Consider the following 14,937-nt stretch of genomic DNA (forward strand, 5'->3'; position numbering starts at 1 on the left):
CAGCTGCTGGGCTTATCTTTCACTGTGCTTTGGATTGTTGTCTTTTTTCTTAACTTATTCCATGTCTAATTGCAGCTATTGAGTGGGCTAGCAATGCTCATACTTCTTCACTGTTTCAATTTAAAGCTGTACACTTGATTGTACAGAGTCTTTTCACCGTCCCATTGCCCAGTGCAGCAGAAATTATTTCAAAACTGACCTGTCTTCACTGTCATCTTTAAGCTTCTAGTAAAGCCAATTCAGAAATAGTTCTCCTCAATGCTCATTATTTGAGATGGCTATGTGTTAGCTTGAACACACTGAAAAATCTCTTGGCTCTTGTGATTAATGAGACCAAGCTGATCAGGCTTACTGAAGAGGGAGATTCGTTGTCAACCAAGCAATGCTTCACAAAGCCAGCTGATGTCTGGCAAAGCTAATGCTAAACTTAAGTAAAAATTAGTAAGTTGTGGCAGATCCAAGCTAGCTCTCCTTACAGCTAGCTTGGATCAGGGTGGGTTAACTGGCTTGTTTGTAGTATGTGTGAGTAAATCTATAGTAAACAAAGAATATCTGTGTTCATATAGCAGTGATTTTTAGGTAGTAAGCCCTACTGTATTCCAGTTGCTCTCTACACAGGAGTAGTTTAAGTTCCTTTGCAGTTGTGATACCTGCAGAAAACCCGCACTTGCAGATGAAAGCAGAATTTTGCCTGTCTTTTGCTCTCACCTTAGCATTTTCAAGTTCCCTTAGTAGATTATGGCTTCTGAGCAGCTTTATATGATGCTGAACAGGAAGTTCAGAAATTGAACCTTTGAAATGGAAAAAACCCCTCATTTTTCTCCAAAATATGTATTTAGTGATGAGCATTCAGTTTCTTGAAGTGAGAGATGCTTTCAGTTAACCTTGGGATGGTAAAACCTAAGATTCATTGTGAGAAAGCTTTGAAACACTTGAGATGCAAAAAAATAGGGATTTTTGTCTGCATACTGTGTTTACCTGAAACTTTTTGTTTACACTTGTATATATCTCCTTTTTGGGATGAGGGTTATTTGGATTCTGCTATATATTGGAGTAAAGTCCGTAGTTGTGACTGTTATTCTACAAAAACAATAGTTTCCGATCATTACGCTGTTCAGTAACAGGCTGCATTTTTGGTTGCAGCATTTCAGAAGTTCGGTGTTTGTCTCTGAGCTGAACCACATTAGAATCTTAAATGTAATCTAAATAATCTCTAATTCAGGTTGAACTGATTGGAAATTAGTTCAAATCAAGCTCCTTCCCACTCTTGGATTTCATACTTTAATGGTATAACCAAATGGATTAAGCCCTAAATGGTTCTCTGAATTTAAGTATAATGTGCTAAGTGTACTTGCAGGTTGGCTATAGCATTAACTAATGCCTTTGGGGATGGCTTGAAAGAGAACATGTAGATAAGTATCCTGGTACTTTTTTCAGAAAAGCTGGTATTTTCTGTTTTGAAGTGAAGGCTGCAAAAACCTGTATCACATTTCATTTTTTTAACAATGATTTTTTTTAGACTTGTTCTGTCAGTTCAGTAGATGTTACCAGATGAACTGGTGAGTATGTAAAGAGAAGTATCAACTATCCCATTCCCTTTTTAAAGCCAGTTGGACAGACAACAAGCTGGATTGATGGAGGAAACCTGCCCAGATCTGTCCAAAGCTGCCTCTGTATGCCAAGAAACATGCTATCAACTGGGCCAGAGTGGGACTAAGTTTTAGCAGTAGATTATACTTCATCCTAGTCTTTGTAAAGAAATCTCATTGCTTTTTTAGGTTTGGGCAATCAATATGCTGTTCTCTATAAAATGCTCGTGAAGGTAGATACTGTAGTGGATGTGTTCAGTATCAATGGATTTTTTTCATTTTTGTTTGCACTTTCAACTGGAACTTCACAAGAGCAGATGCTGTCAATGGCACTTGCACATATTTTGATGAGCAAAGAATTGTTGTAAAATGAAGCTTATGTCCAAAGAAAACTTGTTTTGAGGATATGATTGGAAGCAATGCAAGTAGATTAAATATTTTTTATGTTAAGTGATTTGTACTCAAACTTCTTTTTTTTTTTATAACAAATAGTATAAAACCAGATTAGACTCAGAAATTGTAGAATTCCTTGATACTAGTATACTGATAACATGCTGCCCTACGGACTTGGCATCTTGCTACAGATGTCTCCCCGTGGCAGTGAAATGTGTCAGAGAAGATCACTCAGAGCCTGGGCACTGTGCCTTCTCGAATTGTCATGTGTCATTTTTAATAGTATGTTAAGATTTCTAACTTGATATGTCAATGGTATCTTGTGTGATAGTATTTAAACACCTTTTGGAAGAGTTCTTTCATTAACAAATTAAATTGATTTATGTTACTAAAACCAACCCTTGATCACTAGACTGTTGGTGCATGTCTCTTGCTAAATCTCTAGGAATAGCAGGAAAGTTATGACTTCTGACAAAACTGTGCCTCGGTTAACAGCCAAACTGATGGTTCTTAGCAGAGATTTGCAAAATGTTAACACAAAGCTGCTTCTTGCTGCATATCAGCAGAATATTCTTTATTTGAAGTAGGAAGAATGGCTTTGAGAACAAAAAGTGTCAAGATATTGACCCATTTTAAAACAAGGGTGAGCAGTACTAGTATAAACTTACAACTTTTTCACCTGTTTGCTATGAAGATCTACAAGATGGGAGCTATACTGATACATTTGTGCAACAGACTGAAATCCCTGACGTGTCTACCTGTGTTACCTATTATTTATTTAACAGGTATGGATACTTCTAATCTTTACCAGGCCTCTTTGTTGGCTAGGAAAAGATTCCATTGATGTTAGTCTTCATTTTGCATGCCTGAAAGATAATTTCTGTTAATTAAAGTTCATTGAAGGTCTGTTTGTATAAGATTTTTCTCCTTGCTCCTTTCACTTTGCTCTGAGTTTGCGTACACTAGTATTTGATTTGTATAGCATCAACAGGCTCTCTAGGCTTTCTAGTCCCTGGATATTTAGGTAGTGTTTATCTCTGCAAGAAGAGTGTAACAGAATTTGAGTATAACAGACTACTATCTGTAGATTCACTCATGAGCTCATTCCTTTAAGATGAAGGTTTGCCTAAGGTGAAATCAGGACATTTACTAAAGTGTGGCACTTAAACCTGGGTATGCAGCTTGGGTTTCTGCTCCACTGCAGGTTTTTCTGATTTTGCTTTTTAAAACTTGCAGGTATGGAAAAACTTGAAAGATTGCCCAGTGACACAGATTTTACTATCCATAAGAAGAATCTGCCAGTAGTGCTAGTGAGCTGCAATAATAGCGGATGGTTTGGTTCGTCAGTTTATGAAATTCTGTATTGGCCGTAAAAGAGCATATGATAATACGTACAACTTAAAACTTACAAGTCATAGTTCCTTTTCCTGTTGCAGACTTCCAGTATTCAGCTTGTGGTTACACATTTAATAGAGATGCTTTTTCCAGAGTTCTCAGTGATTTGTTCATGCTGTCATGTACCGTTATGGCATGGGTGCTTGTGTAGACATAAAATGAGGTGGGACAGGAAACTAGTGTAGCTAAGCAGTAACTGAGCTCAAGAAGGTGGTTGGAGGTAATTAAGCTGTTACTGAGATGTTGCTAATTGAGCAATGAGAGAGTTCTGTTGCACGTAGTCCAGTCTAGCAAGAGGATGCTGAAGGTGCCAGTTCTTCCGTCTCGCTTTGCTCATCTTGCAAGACCAGGAAGCCTCTGTAGTTAAATTTAAATCTACCACCTATTTGTTCAAGGTGTACTCATTTATGTTTCTGCTTAATGCTCGGTAGTGTTATGCAGGGGAGGGAAAAAACTTTGGATAAATCTAACTAAACACCTCATCCCTTTTGGTGCTTAGTTTTTGTCCTGTGATTTCAATGTTCTTACTCTGTCTCTCTGAGAAAAGGCAAATTAGAAGTTTTGAATTTTTGAAAATAAAGCCGAGCTGGACTCTCCTGGACAAAACCCGGAGTAACCTGATACAACTAGACTGGCTTCAAGCAGGGAGCTGGACTTGTGTCTTTCCGAGGTCACTTCCAACCTAAATTGCTCTGTGATTCTTGGTGTTTACAGACTAACAAGCTCTCAGATGTCCCATAAGTTGTTTGTCTTTTTTTTAAATAGGTGTGGTAAGTGAAATAGAGAAAGCAAGATTAATGTTCTCCTTAATGGAAATGCTCAAATGGTGTCCATTTCCTTCAAGCTTGCAGTATTGAGCACGTTTACTAGTCAGATCCTCTGATTTCAGTATGGAAACCAATGCTGAAGAATATGCAGTTCATGACTAAGTATTTAAATGAGTAGCCTTTTTTCCAACCAGCTTTACTTTCATTGTTTCAGCAGAACACTTTTTAATTTAAATTTAGTGATCCCAGACATGAAGGCCAATCTCTACATGAATTATATGTGAAATAAATCTCATAAATGCTTTTTTCCTTACATTTGGTAATATTCCTTAAAGGGTTTACAGCTATTTTTTTCTAATCTTTCTACATAGATTTATTAGCACTGCCAGACTTTTTAACCTGAAGCACGCCTTTATCAAAAACAGGATAGTACAAAGACAGTTTTCAGTCTATGGAGATTTAAGTAGAGGAAACAATACCTTTTTTTTTTTTCTTTCAAGTGATGAACAGTACTAGGTTTTGTTACACTTCTGATTTTACTGATTCACCACCTGCTCAGATGAGCCAGTGGTAATTGTGATAAAAAACAGTGAAATCTGCATATGAAGTGCTTGAGACAAAGGGGTGTTGAAGCATGTGTGTAAATGCATTATGTGACTCTCAAAATCAAGTCAGAAATTTGAAAGGAAAAAATGTTCTAATACCAAAGAAAGAAAATAGATGAAACAGAACTTAAAAGGCAAGTTCTTCTGAGGTTACTCTGAAGAAATGGGACTGAGTTATATCGCACATTCTCACTTAAATTTCATGTTCTGAGGGATGACTTAACCTACTTCAGACAGTTTATCCTCCCAGTGACCTTGTTGGAGATGGAAATGTTTTGTTTTGGAGTGACTTAAATACAGCCTAAGTCTCTTAATACAGACTTTGTAGGAAAGTTCAATTGTTCACATATATTATGTCATAATATCATATCTCAGAGTATGTTAAAAAGCTTGCTAGCTAGCTTTTTTGAAGACAGGAGTTGTAATGTCTTGCTCCTTAGATAACTGTTCCTAAGCATTCAGGTTGTAAGAATATACCTAAACATCTATTCAGTTCATTGCGGGGGGGAAGTGAAATGAAAAGGTTTTGTATATAGAGGCGAAACTTAAGATCAAAGATAAGTTAAAACTTACTGGATTAGCCACCATGTTTAGAAATAAATTTCTTGATGTCAAACTATGTGGATTCTTTTCTATCTAGTAAGAAATGGCCCCATAGCTGCTTACAGAAATGGAAGTTAAAATAAATTAATATTGTTGGCTCATTTCAACCAAGCTTACTAATAATGGACTCGGAAATATGGGGAAGAGGCACCAAGAAGTGCAGAAATCCAGGCCCAAAGTCAAGTTTTTCTTCTATTAAAGGTCTTGCAGCTGAGCTATAGAAGTGCTGCAGAGTAATCAAAGTAGTCTAGTTAGTGAGGTTTCAACTGATGGCTCCTGGCATGCTTGCTGTGGTCACACAACTAAGCTTGAAGTGGAGGAAAGGGTCTTGCTCGATTCTGCCTTTGTTTAATAGTACTTAGCTGTTAATGACTTGTTAAAGTAATACAAGGCAAACCATGAAACGATGTTACAAAACTAAGCTGTACAGCACAGCAGAGTGGAACAATGGTACTCAGCTGAAAGGCTGTTTGCTGCCTCCCCTAGTGTCAGCAGATGGTTGCTTCCCTGAAAAGAACCCCAGGACAGGCCTCTTCCCACTACTGGCTTTTTGTCTTGCCTCAAGCCAGAACTTTTCATAAGTAATGGTCAGTAACAGACTAAACCCATAGTTTTTTCTTTGAAGAGTAGCTATAGATCATCCTCACTTGCTGGACTTTAACTCTTGTTGTCAGAGCCTTTTCTGGAATATTGGCATGGATGTTTCCAGCAGTCTACATTGAAGAATCATTGCATTGAACTGTTAATTTCTCTTGAGTTATTGTTTTAGAAATGCTGCAATCAAAGAAACAGGGCTTTACCCTTGCTGCCTCTAGTAGGCTCAGGCTGTCCTTCCTCTCCATCCTAGTCATAAGCTAATGTGTAGTCAAGGCAGAGCTGAAGTGCTTTTCTTGTTTTTTCATTGATTCCCATCAAATCTATCCTGCTGGATAGGTGAACAGCTGTATTCTGGCCATAGGTATTGTGGTAATTTTAATTCTATTCTCTGACTTCACCATTTAAAAAAATACAATGGAGATTTACATGGCTATTACTCTTGAAGGAACTTTTGGCAGATTTCTTTTGAAAACAGAATAAAGGAAAGGAAGATTAGAGATATGGGTGGCTTTTTAATTGGATAAAGCCATAGCTTCCAGGCTCCAGCTTACTGACTTCGGATGGCTTTGGAGAAGTCGTATTATCTGCCTTGAAACATCTTCTCTTTGGAGACTTTGAACTGAAAGCTCATTCTGTATTTTTGAGTTAGTAACTTTTAGTCCATGCGAATTTATACTTCAAATATTGGTAGCTAGGAATGGGCTTTTTCTCTCCAATATCATGAAGTGTTACTGATTTAATTGAGGAAAGCAATTTTCATTATACTGAATGATAATACTAATGTTTTAGAGGGTCTGCCTAGAATCCTTAGGTCAGCACTCGAGACACCCTAATTACCAAGGAAAGACTTGATCTCACATTTCTTTTAGCTCTTTCAAGTATTTGTCCTAAAGATCTCAGGAATGTTAACAGAGTTTTTACTCAAATCTAGGCATTGCTTTCTAGATGGGAAATTCAAAGATATTAAGAACTTCTATATGACAATCTTTGAAGAATTAACAGCCTCACTTGATCATAAGCAATGATAGTGTTGTTAGTGTTGTGTTTTAATAAAAATATCGGTATATAATCTCGAAGTGACATTTTATTTCATTTCTAGTCTAAGTAGCTTTCTCACATTATTACTTTTCATCCTGAAACTGGTACATCTTTACCAGAGGCTGATAATGTTTCTGTGTGCAATTCAAGAACAGTTGATAAGCAGAATTCCAGAGCACGAGTGCCAGGAATCAGATGTTACAGGCTTATTGAATAGGCTTGACTTCTAATATAACTCAAATCTGTTCACTGTCTAAACTGAAAAAAGCTATCCATGGATAGTGCCCCTTCAGAGGAAAAAGGCAATCACCCTGCACTCAAAAATATACCGTAAGATATGAAGAAAAGCAAAGTGTATTTTCAGTAATACAGTTTGAAAATGAAGATCTCTTATTCTGGGACTTCTGCTGCTGAGGAACAAAGTAGTAATGTCTTTGATTATTTAATTAATGCTGCTTTATTGCAAAAATAAAGTAAAATGTTTTCATTATTCTTAATTGCTAATTAAGAAACTACTGATTTGAGGCAGAGTGGGTCTTTTTGCTGAAAGCTAGAGAGAAAACAAAATGTGTTTATGAATATAAGAACAAAGAACAAGAATGATTAAATACAGTAGATGGTAAAAATATGAAGAAAAATAAGTTCCTTTATTTTGAATCTACTTGGGTGTTCTGAAAGCTGGTCATATAACCATTTTTAAGCCTTTAAAAACATATTCTACTTTGAATTTTTTCACAGTATGAATAACTGTGGTTATCTGTAATCAAGATAAGTTCACTTGACTTCACATGTTTTTTCCTCTTTCTATAAAAGGTTTGTTAGCTTTTGGAATTTCAGTGGAACCCTGTGTTTCAGTACAACTACATTTTCTTTACCTTGGTGTTGATATTTGTTCTTTTTTTTTCCTGTTTGGGTTCACTAGAAATTGAAAATATTTTATAGGTATATTGCTGAACTCAGCCCCTTTTATCAAGGATACAATGTAGCACAAATTGGTTACCTTTAAAATACATGTAAAAACTAGTTTATTTCTGTATTGGGTAAAGACAAGATTCAAAGAGACAGCCATCATAGAAACTTTACTCTGACATGTTTGCTTAAATAATATGTAATCTTGCTTAACTTTTTCATATAACTAAAATCTGTGTTATGCTGTTCAGCGCAGAACCAAGCAGGATTTGAAATCAAAGGTGATTGCCCACAGAAGTTAAATGCCTCTGGTCATGAAGACACTTTATCAATCCTGTCGTGATGTCTCTTTTTCCTTGCAAAAGTGCTTTTTGCATGTGCCAAGGGGTTAAACTTTCCAAGCCAGTTGCACAAATCTCATTTCTCCTGCCCCACTCCAGATAAACCTTTCCTTGCTTTACCAAATGTGTGATTTCAGGAGCTTGAGGAAAGAGAGGACAAGCATTTGTGAATGTGGTATAATAACAACTTTATAAATATTATTATAGATAAGGATAGCTGTGTGCCATGTTAGTGTCAGCATCTAGGCAGCCTTGCTTGAACCTTTGAAGAAGGTAACCTCTTTAAAAAACAGTTCTCATTCTTACCTTCTTTGGCCGTGATACTTTGCCAGTAAAATATTCCCAGTGAACCATGATGCCATGGGACAGTGTAGGGCTTGTTTGCATGGTCAGAATCGTTGCTTCCAAATTGCATGTACCTTTTGGCTGGCGTCGAATCTTCCAGGGCTGCACCACTGTGGGGTGACCTCTTGCAACCTGGGTTACAGGAAGACGACTACACCTCCTTTAGAGTTATTGGTACTGTACTAATTCCTGCTAACTGATTATGTGGAGATAGTAAAAATTAACAGTATTATTTCTGTTTATTTTGCCACTGACAGAACAGTTTTGGTTTCATACCTCTGCACTGGAAGGTTAGAAAGTTCAGTGCATAACTCCAGGAAGATGGAGCTGCCATTCTCCCTGATTTGATTTGCATTCTAATACCATCATTCACTGTAAATTTCACAGGCTCAGAAGTGCTTCTTTGATTTGTAATTTTTAATGTCACTTTTCCCATTTACTCTTTGTCTTCTCATTTTACTGCTGAGTTGAAGTTCCTGAAATACTCCACTGATTTTGCTAACATTTCGTGTAAAATACATGTAAAAACTCTGCTGATCTACTGAAATGCAATAGTTTGGGACAAAGCAGAAGGGAATGCTGGAAGTGGAAATGGGTAAAGATTATAGGATCCAATGGAGAATTATGAGAGCTTTTAAAACCAAGCTCTCTGCTCTCTGGGGAAGCCTTTCATATTCCACAAACAGCATGCCTACCACTTCTGCTGGAGAAACAATGAATTACATGGAAGAGCATATTTTGGCAGAATTGCTAATGCACTGCAAAGCAATTAGGATGTTAGAAGCATTTGGAAGTTGCCCATGTTTCAGGGCAGATATGGCTTAAGATACTTTAGAAGTAATTGAGGATAGAATTAAAAAGCACTGTATTTCATGTTCTCTGCCTGTTTGTGCATGTTTACTTGATAATTTTTAAAATACATGCTGTGTATTTACAGCCTTGAACAGTTTGTGGCATGTAGTTTTGAAATAAACTATAAGACCAAAACACTATCTCTTTAATAGCAAATAATAAATCTTCATATAAGTCATGCAAGTGCGTAGGAGATCTGTCCCAAAATATGTTTTGCTAAAAAGAGAAAATGTCAAGCAAAACCAGCCCCAAACACTGAACTCTTTTGGTTCATAGGAACAGTTTTGAGCACACTGGGATTTCAGGTTGTCAGCAATGTATTTAAGTATATTCAAAAAAAGGTGTGCTGCATTTAATTATTACTTATTTCAAGACTAACAGTCTATTATGTTTCAAGTAGTGGAACACATACAGTTTGAGATATGTATTAAAAGAAATCAGTATCGATCATGTTTACGATGTTGGTATGTCATCCTGACCAGAAACACAGAGTCAGACTTATTCAGCTAACTGAAAGAATGTGAAAAGAAATGCAGTGCAGCTAAAGCTAGTGACATTTGAATTGACATGTGAAACATCTGATTGCCTTTTTTAGTCTGGTATTTTGTTTGCAGAGCAACAGTTTACTCACTGATTGGATAGAGATGATGATCTACTAGCTTTTTTGTTTAATAACTACTAAGAGGGCATCATGGTCTCTGCCCCCAAACATGGCAACATTTTAAAGTATTTATAAATAGTATGTTGAGGTAATACTGTGTTTTATATGGGATACCTGCAGTTACTGGTGTACTTGTTACTTGCTACGAACCAAGACAGTTCAGTGTTTGGGGCTGGTTTTGTTTTACATTTTCTCTTTTTACCAAAATATATTGTACATTTTAGGGTTATTTTAATGACTTTATATGCCATGGAGGGAATATAAGGTGCATATTTAAACCTCTTTGCACATTCAGATGGAAGATTATATTAGTATCTGCAAGTTCTTACTAAGATGCAGTGTATTCAATATAATTTCCAATACGTGCTTAGGACACACAGGCTTTATGCTGAAATAAGTTTGGTTTTTATCTGTGCTTGCTGTCAATACCAGTTCATTTTTTTTTTCCATTGCTAACAATGAACAGTCATTTGTGGCAGTGGAAACAAACCTAAAGAACTCTTTGTAAATTCTTTTTTTTTTTTCCTGTTTTTCTCTTAACCTATTCAGTCAGTTGGAGCAAAAGCATATTTGGTCTTTTGGGAAAGACTGGCGGGGGGGCTGGGCATAGGAATGTGTATATCTTCCATGCAGAAACTGGAGTACAAAACAAAGAGCTGTCCATAAAACCTGTTATTTTTGTGGAATCTTCTGTAATTTCAGTAAAGAATTGATTCAGACCATCTACTGCTTTTAGGAGAGATTAAGTAGCTACATGTCTTGTCATGTTGCTCTCTAAGGTAGTTAGTTGCTCAGTTCTGTTAAAACTTCCATTTTTAATTGCTTGCTGGTTTAAAAACAAGGATTAAAGTTTATTCACAGTTCCGTTTTTTTTCATATGTAGTTTACATTATTGCATATGTAAATTGGTTCTTATAAAAGTAAAGCATATTGTGATAGGTCTCTGTCACATCCATAATGATGTCCCAAAACATTACCTGTAAATGATCTTTCTAACAGAGGTTGCTCATGGCAGGCTTGTGGGGTTTTTTTTGTGTGTGTTTTCTCAGATTCTTGATTCATTTGGAATGTGTAAACTCAACTTCTGTAGTAAGAACATTTTCCAGCTGATCTCATTTGTTAATAGTACCAAAGGTTTTGTATGTATTTTTAACAAAGCTTTAGGTACTTTACTGCTCATAAACAGAGAATACAGGACTGAAAATCTCATTGTTCTTTGGTCTCTATACTTTGTCTTTGTGCGTGTCTGCTGTTTTCCTCTTAAATTAGAAAAAATAGCTTTTATTAGCTACGGACTTTCTGGCTTTTATAATCAGGTGTTTAAAAGAATTGTCAGGCTTTTCATTCTCTTGCTAAATAGAATAATCTGTCATCTTCAAGAGATGAATCACTTTTCTTTTTCAATGTTAATCATTCCTGCTGTGTTATAAAAGTCTAAGTATTTTAAAGATAGGTGCTATGGTACTGTTTAAGGAGTAAACATCTCCTCACTGTATCTTATCAGTAAGATTTGGTATTAGCTGGCATTTTCTTCTGAAGTCCTATGTGTTCCATTTGTATCAATCATATAAAATCTGATGTTACAAGCAGAAGTTGAAGTTGGTACATCAGTATCTGCCTTGGTCTGAACCAGGTTGAAAGTTTCCTCTGTTCTTTAGCTTTTTAAAAAAAATAAGTTTAGTGGTGTGTCTAGATAGATAGTTGCTGCTTAAATATGAATGTGCTTTTTTTTTAACCTATTGATTTGTTCAAGTGAAGGGCTTAAATCTCACTGCCTCAATGAAAATGTAGCTTATTTTCTGTTTCTTTTGAGAATTCTGGAAGATGGAGATGGTAGTCTTTCTATTTTTTTTCAGCACAATTTGCAGCTTAGTCAGCAGTTAGGCAGGAATCTGTATTTTGGGTGCCTTTCTAGTTAAAGTGGTTTATAAGGGCCATCCCACATTAATTGTTTACATATGCAATCATTTTCAAAATCTGTCATGTTTCTGTGATTTCTACATGCATTTTAAATGCCCTTCCATGGAAGTGAGGCATGTTATGTGTGTAATCACCCTAGTAATTCTAATATTAAATGGCAGTCCAAGCTTCAAAAGAATGCCATATTTGTGCCAAATGAAAGAAAAAAAAAAACCCACACATGACAATAACTAGACCATTCACCATGTCCTTTGCCTCCAGGAAAACAGAGACACTGTAGAATCTTCATGTTTTCTCATGTTTTCATCTCTTTCTGAAGGCTTATTGCTGACTCAAACAGAATATAACCTTTTGAGGCTCAGCAGGGTAGCTCATGAGTATGACTTGCTTTTAGTGGTGGTTTGAGCAGTTCCAGACCTGTCAGAGCAAATTAGCTTGTTCTTAGGGGAGTATGAAACCCCAGGTAACTTTTCAGAAGCAAAGACCAAACAGTTATTTGAAATGTGTGAATTTTTTGATAGTTTTGCCTTTATTAGTTAGCATAAGCAGACAATCTGGTTAGAGTGGGCTTCTGTACATTCTGTTCCATTCATACTGTATTATTTAGGAGTACACTTCTTTAAAGTTATATATTCATCAACATATACCTGTAAATATAAGCATATTAATTAGCTAGAGATTTTAATATGCCCTGCCCAAGTGATTCTGTAATAGTATAAAATATGTATAAAATGTGTTATTATATGTTACAATTGTATAAAACACCTATCCCTTTAACTTCTAAACAGACAACACTTTTTTCGTAATATAGTTTATTGTTTATAGCTGTTGATGTTGTAATAAAGTGCAAACACCTTCAAATGTGACTATATCATGTATGTAAGTATATGTGTATCTAAACACAGACTAAATATATTTAATTGTTAGAGCTGTTGCAGAAACTGTGATGAAGACATTGAGGTTTAATTTGAATTTTCAAGGAGGTGTCCAAGGAAAATTGAAGCTTATTCTTAAAGATTAAGAGAAATCCAGTAATTATGGAAGACTGATATATAATAGTCTGCTGGAAGAGACACTGACTGTCCGCTCCTTTGGCAGGTGGATGACATCTTAGGAGAAGGAAGTGATGAAAGTGATAGTGAAAAAAAAAAGCCAGAAGATAAAGGCGAAAAACCTCAGATGAGTGCAACAGAGACTCTAGGAATGAAAACAGATCAGAGACCTCGATCATCGTCATCATCATCATCAAGTGAAAGAAGCTTAACAGGGAGTGTACCCAGGTATGAGTTTCTCAAATGTAAAAAGAAGCATTAATGATATTTCTTTGCCTTTGTGCACAATTCTGTATGATTTTAACAAAGCAGTCTTCATGTTTTGTTAACCTCTGTATGTAGGTAACTTTTTTTTTCATTCTGAAATCGTCATGTTTACCTCTGCAATGTTTTGGGATTGATTTAAGGAAATGGTCATAGTAAATGTCTGAGAATCAGGATATCACCTGTTTTAAAAGAACTGAAGACCACTGAACTGCACTTATTTACAAGTAGGTTTGATGCTGAGTCAGATATAGGACCATGGCCTCTGCAGTGTTACTTTAAGTAAAATAAAGCGTGGTTTTGGGAAGCTATGGTTTTTTTCATCCTGAATTTTTGAGATTTTTATATGGGAAATTCATTAGAATTATGTTATTAAGATGTTTTTCTGCTTTAGTCTCTTAGAAAGAAATTTAACTTGCCAGTGTCTTTTGCAAAAATGATTTTAGCATCCCACCATTATTAAATGATGACTACCAACCAATTTGTGAGTAAAGGAGAACTTTGTAAAACAAGCATATATTTTAAATATGCTAAGAAATGGTTCTCAATCTGCAGCCTCTTAGTAGTTTTTAAGCCTAACAGTAGAGACCAATATGAGATTAAGATCATAGCAGTTTTAATGCAGAATTTCTGAGATCATCATCCTGTATCACAAAGGGCTGAAAGTCCAGACATGATCCAAATGTGCCTTTTAGTTTCTTTCTACTCTCATAACTGGATTCAGTTTTAAGTCATAAGAATTTAAGCTTTAATAGTTTTTCCCTTAATGAAGGATAACATAAGTAGTAGAACTTAAGGAGGAGGAGATTTTGGTTGTGGTAGCAAGGTTGCTCTGTCAGGTTTATTGCAGAAAGAGCTACATAGGAAGCTTTCACAGGCCTTTTGGTGTATTGCGGGTATTCCTGGTAATTGAGCATCTTCAGAAAAATGTCAGTCTAAAAGGTAAAATAATTTAATCTGCCACAAATTGCTAAAAGAAAAATTTCTTCCTGAATGAAGTTTGGATTACAAAAAGCAAGCCAGTAATTAATGTTTTTAGAATACCATTTGGAGCAGCAAGGCATAGCAGTGGGATGTCACTGTTAATTCATCCTAATACTATGATGTTTTGTTGCACAGAAAACGCACCAAATTCTGAAAAACAAAAGGCAGAAAGAATAATATTAAAGGATATTGCTTTGGATTATTGCTAAATACCACTCCCTGTGTATGATTTGCAAAGATAGAGCAAGTACATTTGTAATTAACTTTTGCTCTATATAAGAAAGTTCCTAAGTAAGCTTGGCAATACTTCTGTACTCAGAAGCCATGTAGAGGTAGTAGTGTTGTTGCTAGAACAAAGCCTTCGAGTGGCTTCTTAAGTAGCTTTTCTATTTTTAATCTTTCTACCTCTTATGAGTTTCACTGTCAATTCGGTAAATTGCATCCAGGACTGAACTTGAATAGAGTACTGGAAAACATACTTACAAAGTGCTGGTTCAGGTGCTGACCCAGTGTCTTTTAGGCAGAGAAAATCTCTTTAACAGAAAGGAGCCTCTGCCCACGACCTTAATGAGTTTGTGGTCAGTTAGTGTTGTATGTGCTAAAGAGATACTGTACCAGAGGG

At 36.0% G+C, this 14,937-nt stretch overlaps 1 protein-coding gene across 3 annotated transcripts in view; it reads left to right on the forward strand.

The window, feature by feature from the left end:
• The window catches only part of CTDP1 (CTD phosphatase subunit 1), a 109,985-nt gene that overhangs the window by 59,834 nt on the left and 35,214 nt on the right, over positions 1 to 14,937 (forward strand). For all 3 annotated transcript variants that reach the window (XR_013921733.1, XM_080338692.1, XM_080338691.1), the window contains exon 12: positions 13,114 to 13,295. Coding sequence is in view for 2 of the 3 variants with exons in the window: in XM_080338692.1 (XP_080194818.1) it covers positions 13,114 to 13,295 (182 nt within the window). In the remaining variant the exon portion in view is untranslated. The remainder of the gene's footprint in view (positions 1 to 13,113; positions 13,296 to 14,937) is intronic.

This window comes from Nesoenas mayeri, assembly GCF_963082525.1.
Source record: "Nesoenas mayeri genome assembly, chromosome: 2".
In the NCBI taxonomy this organism is placed as follows: domain Eukaryota; kingdom Metazoa; phylum Chordata; class Aves; order Columbiformes; family Columbidae; genus Nesoenas; species Nesoenas mayeri.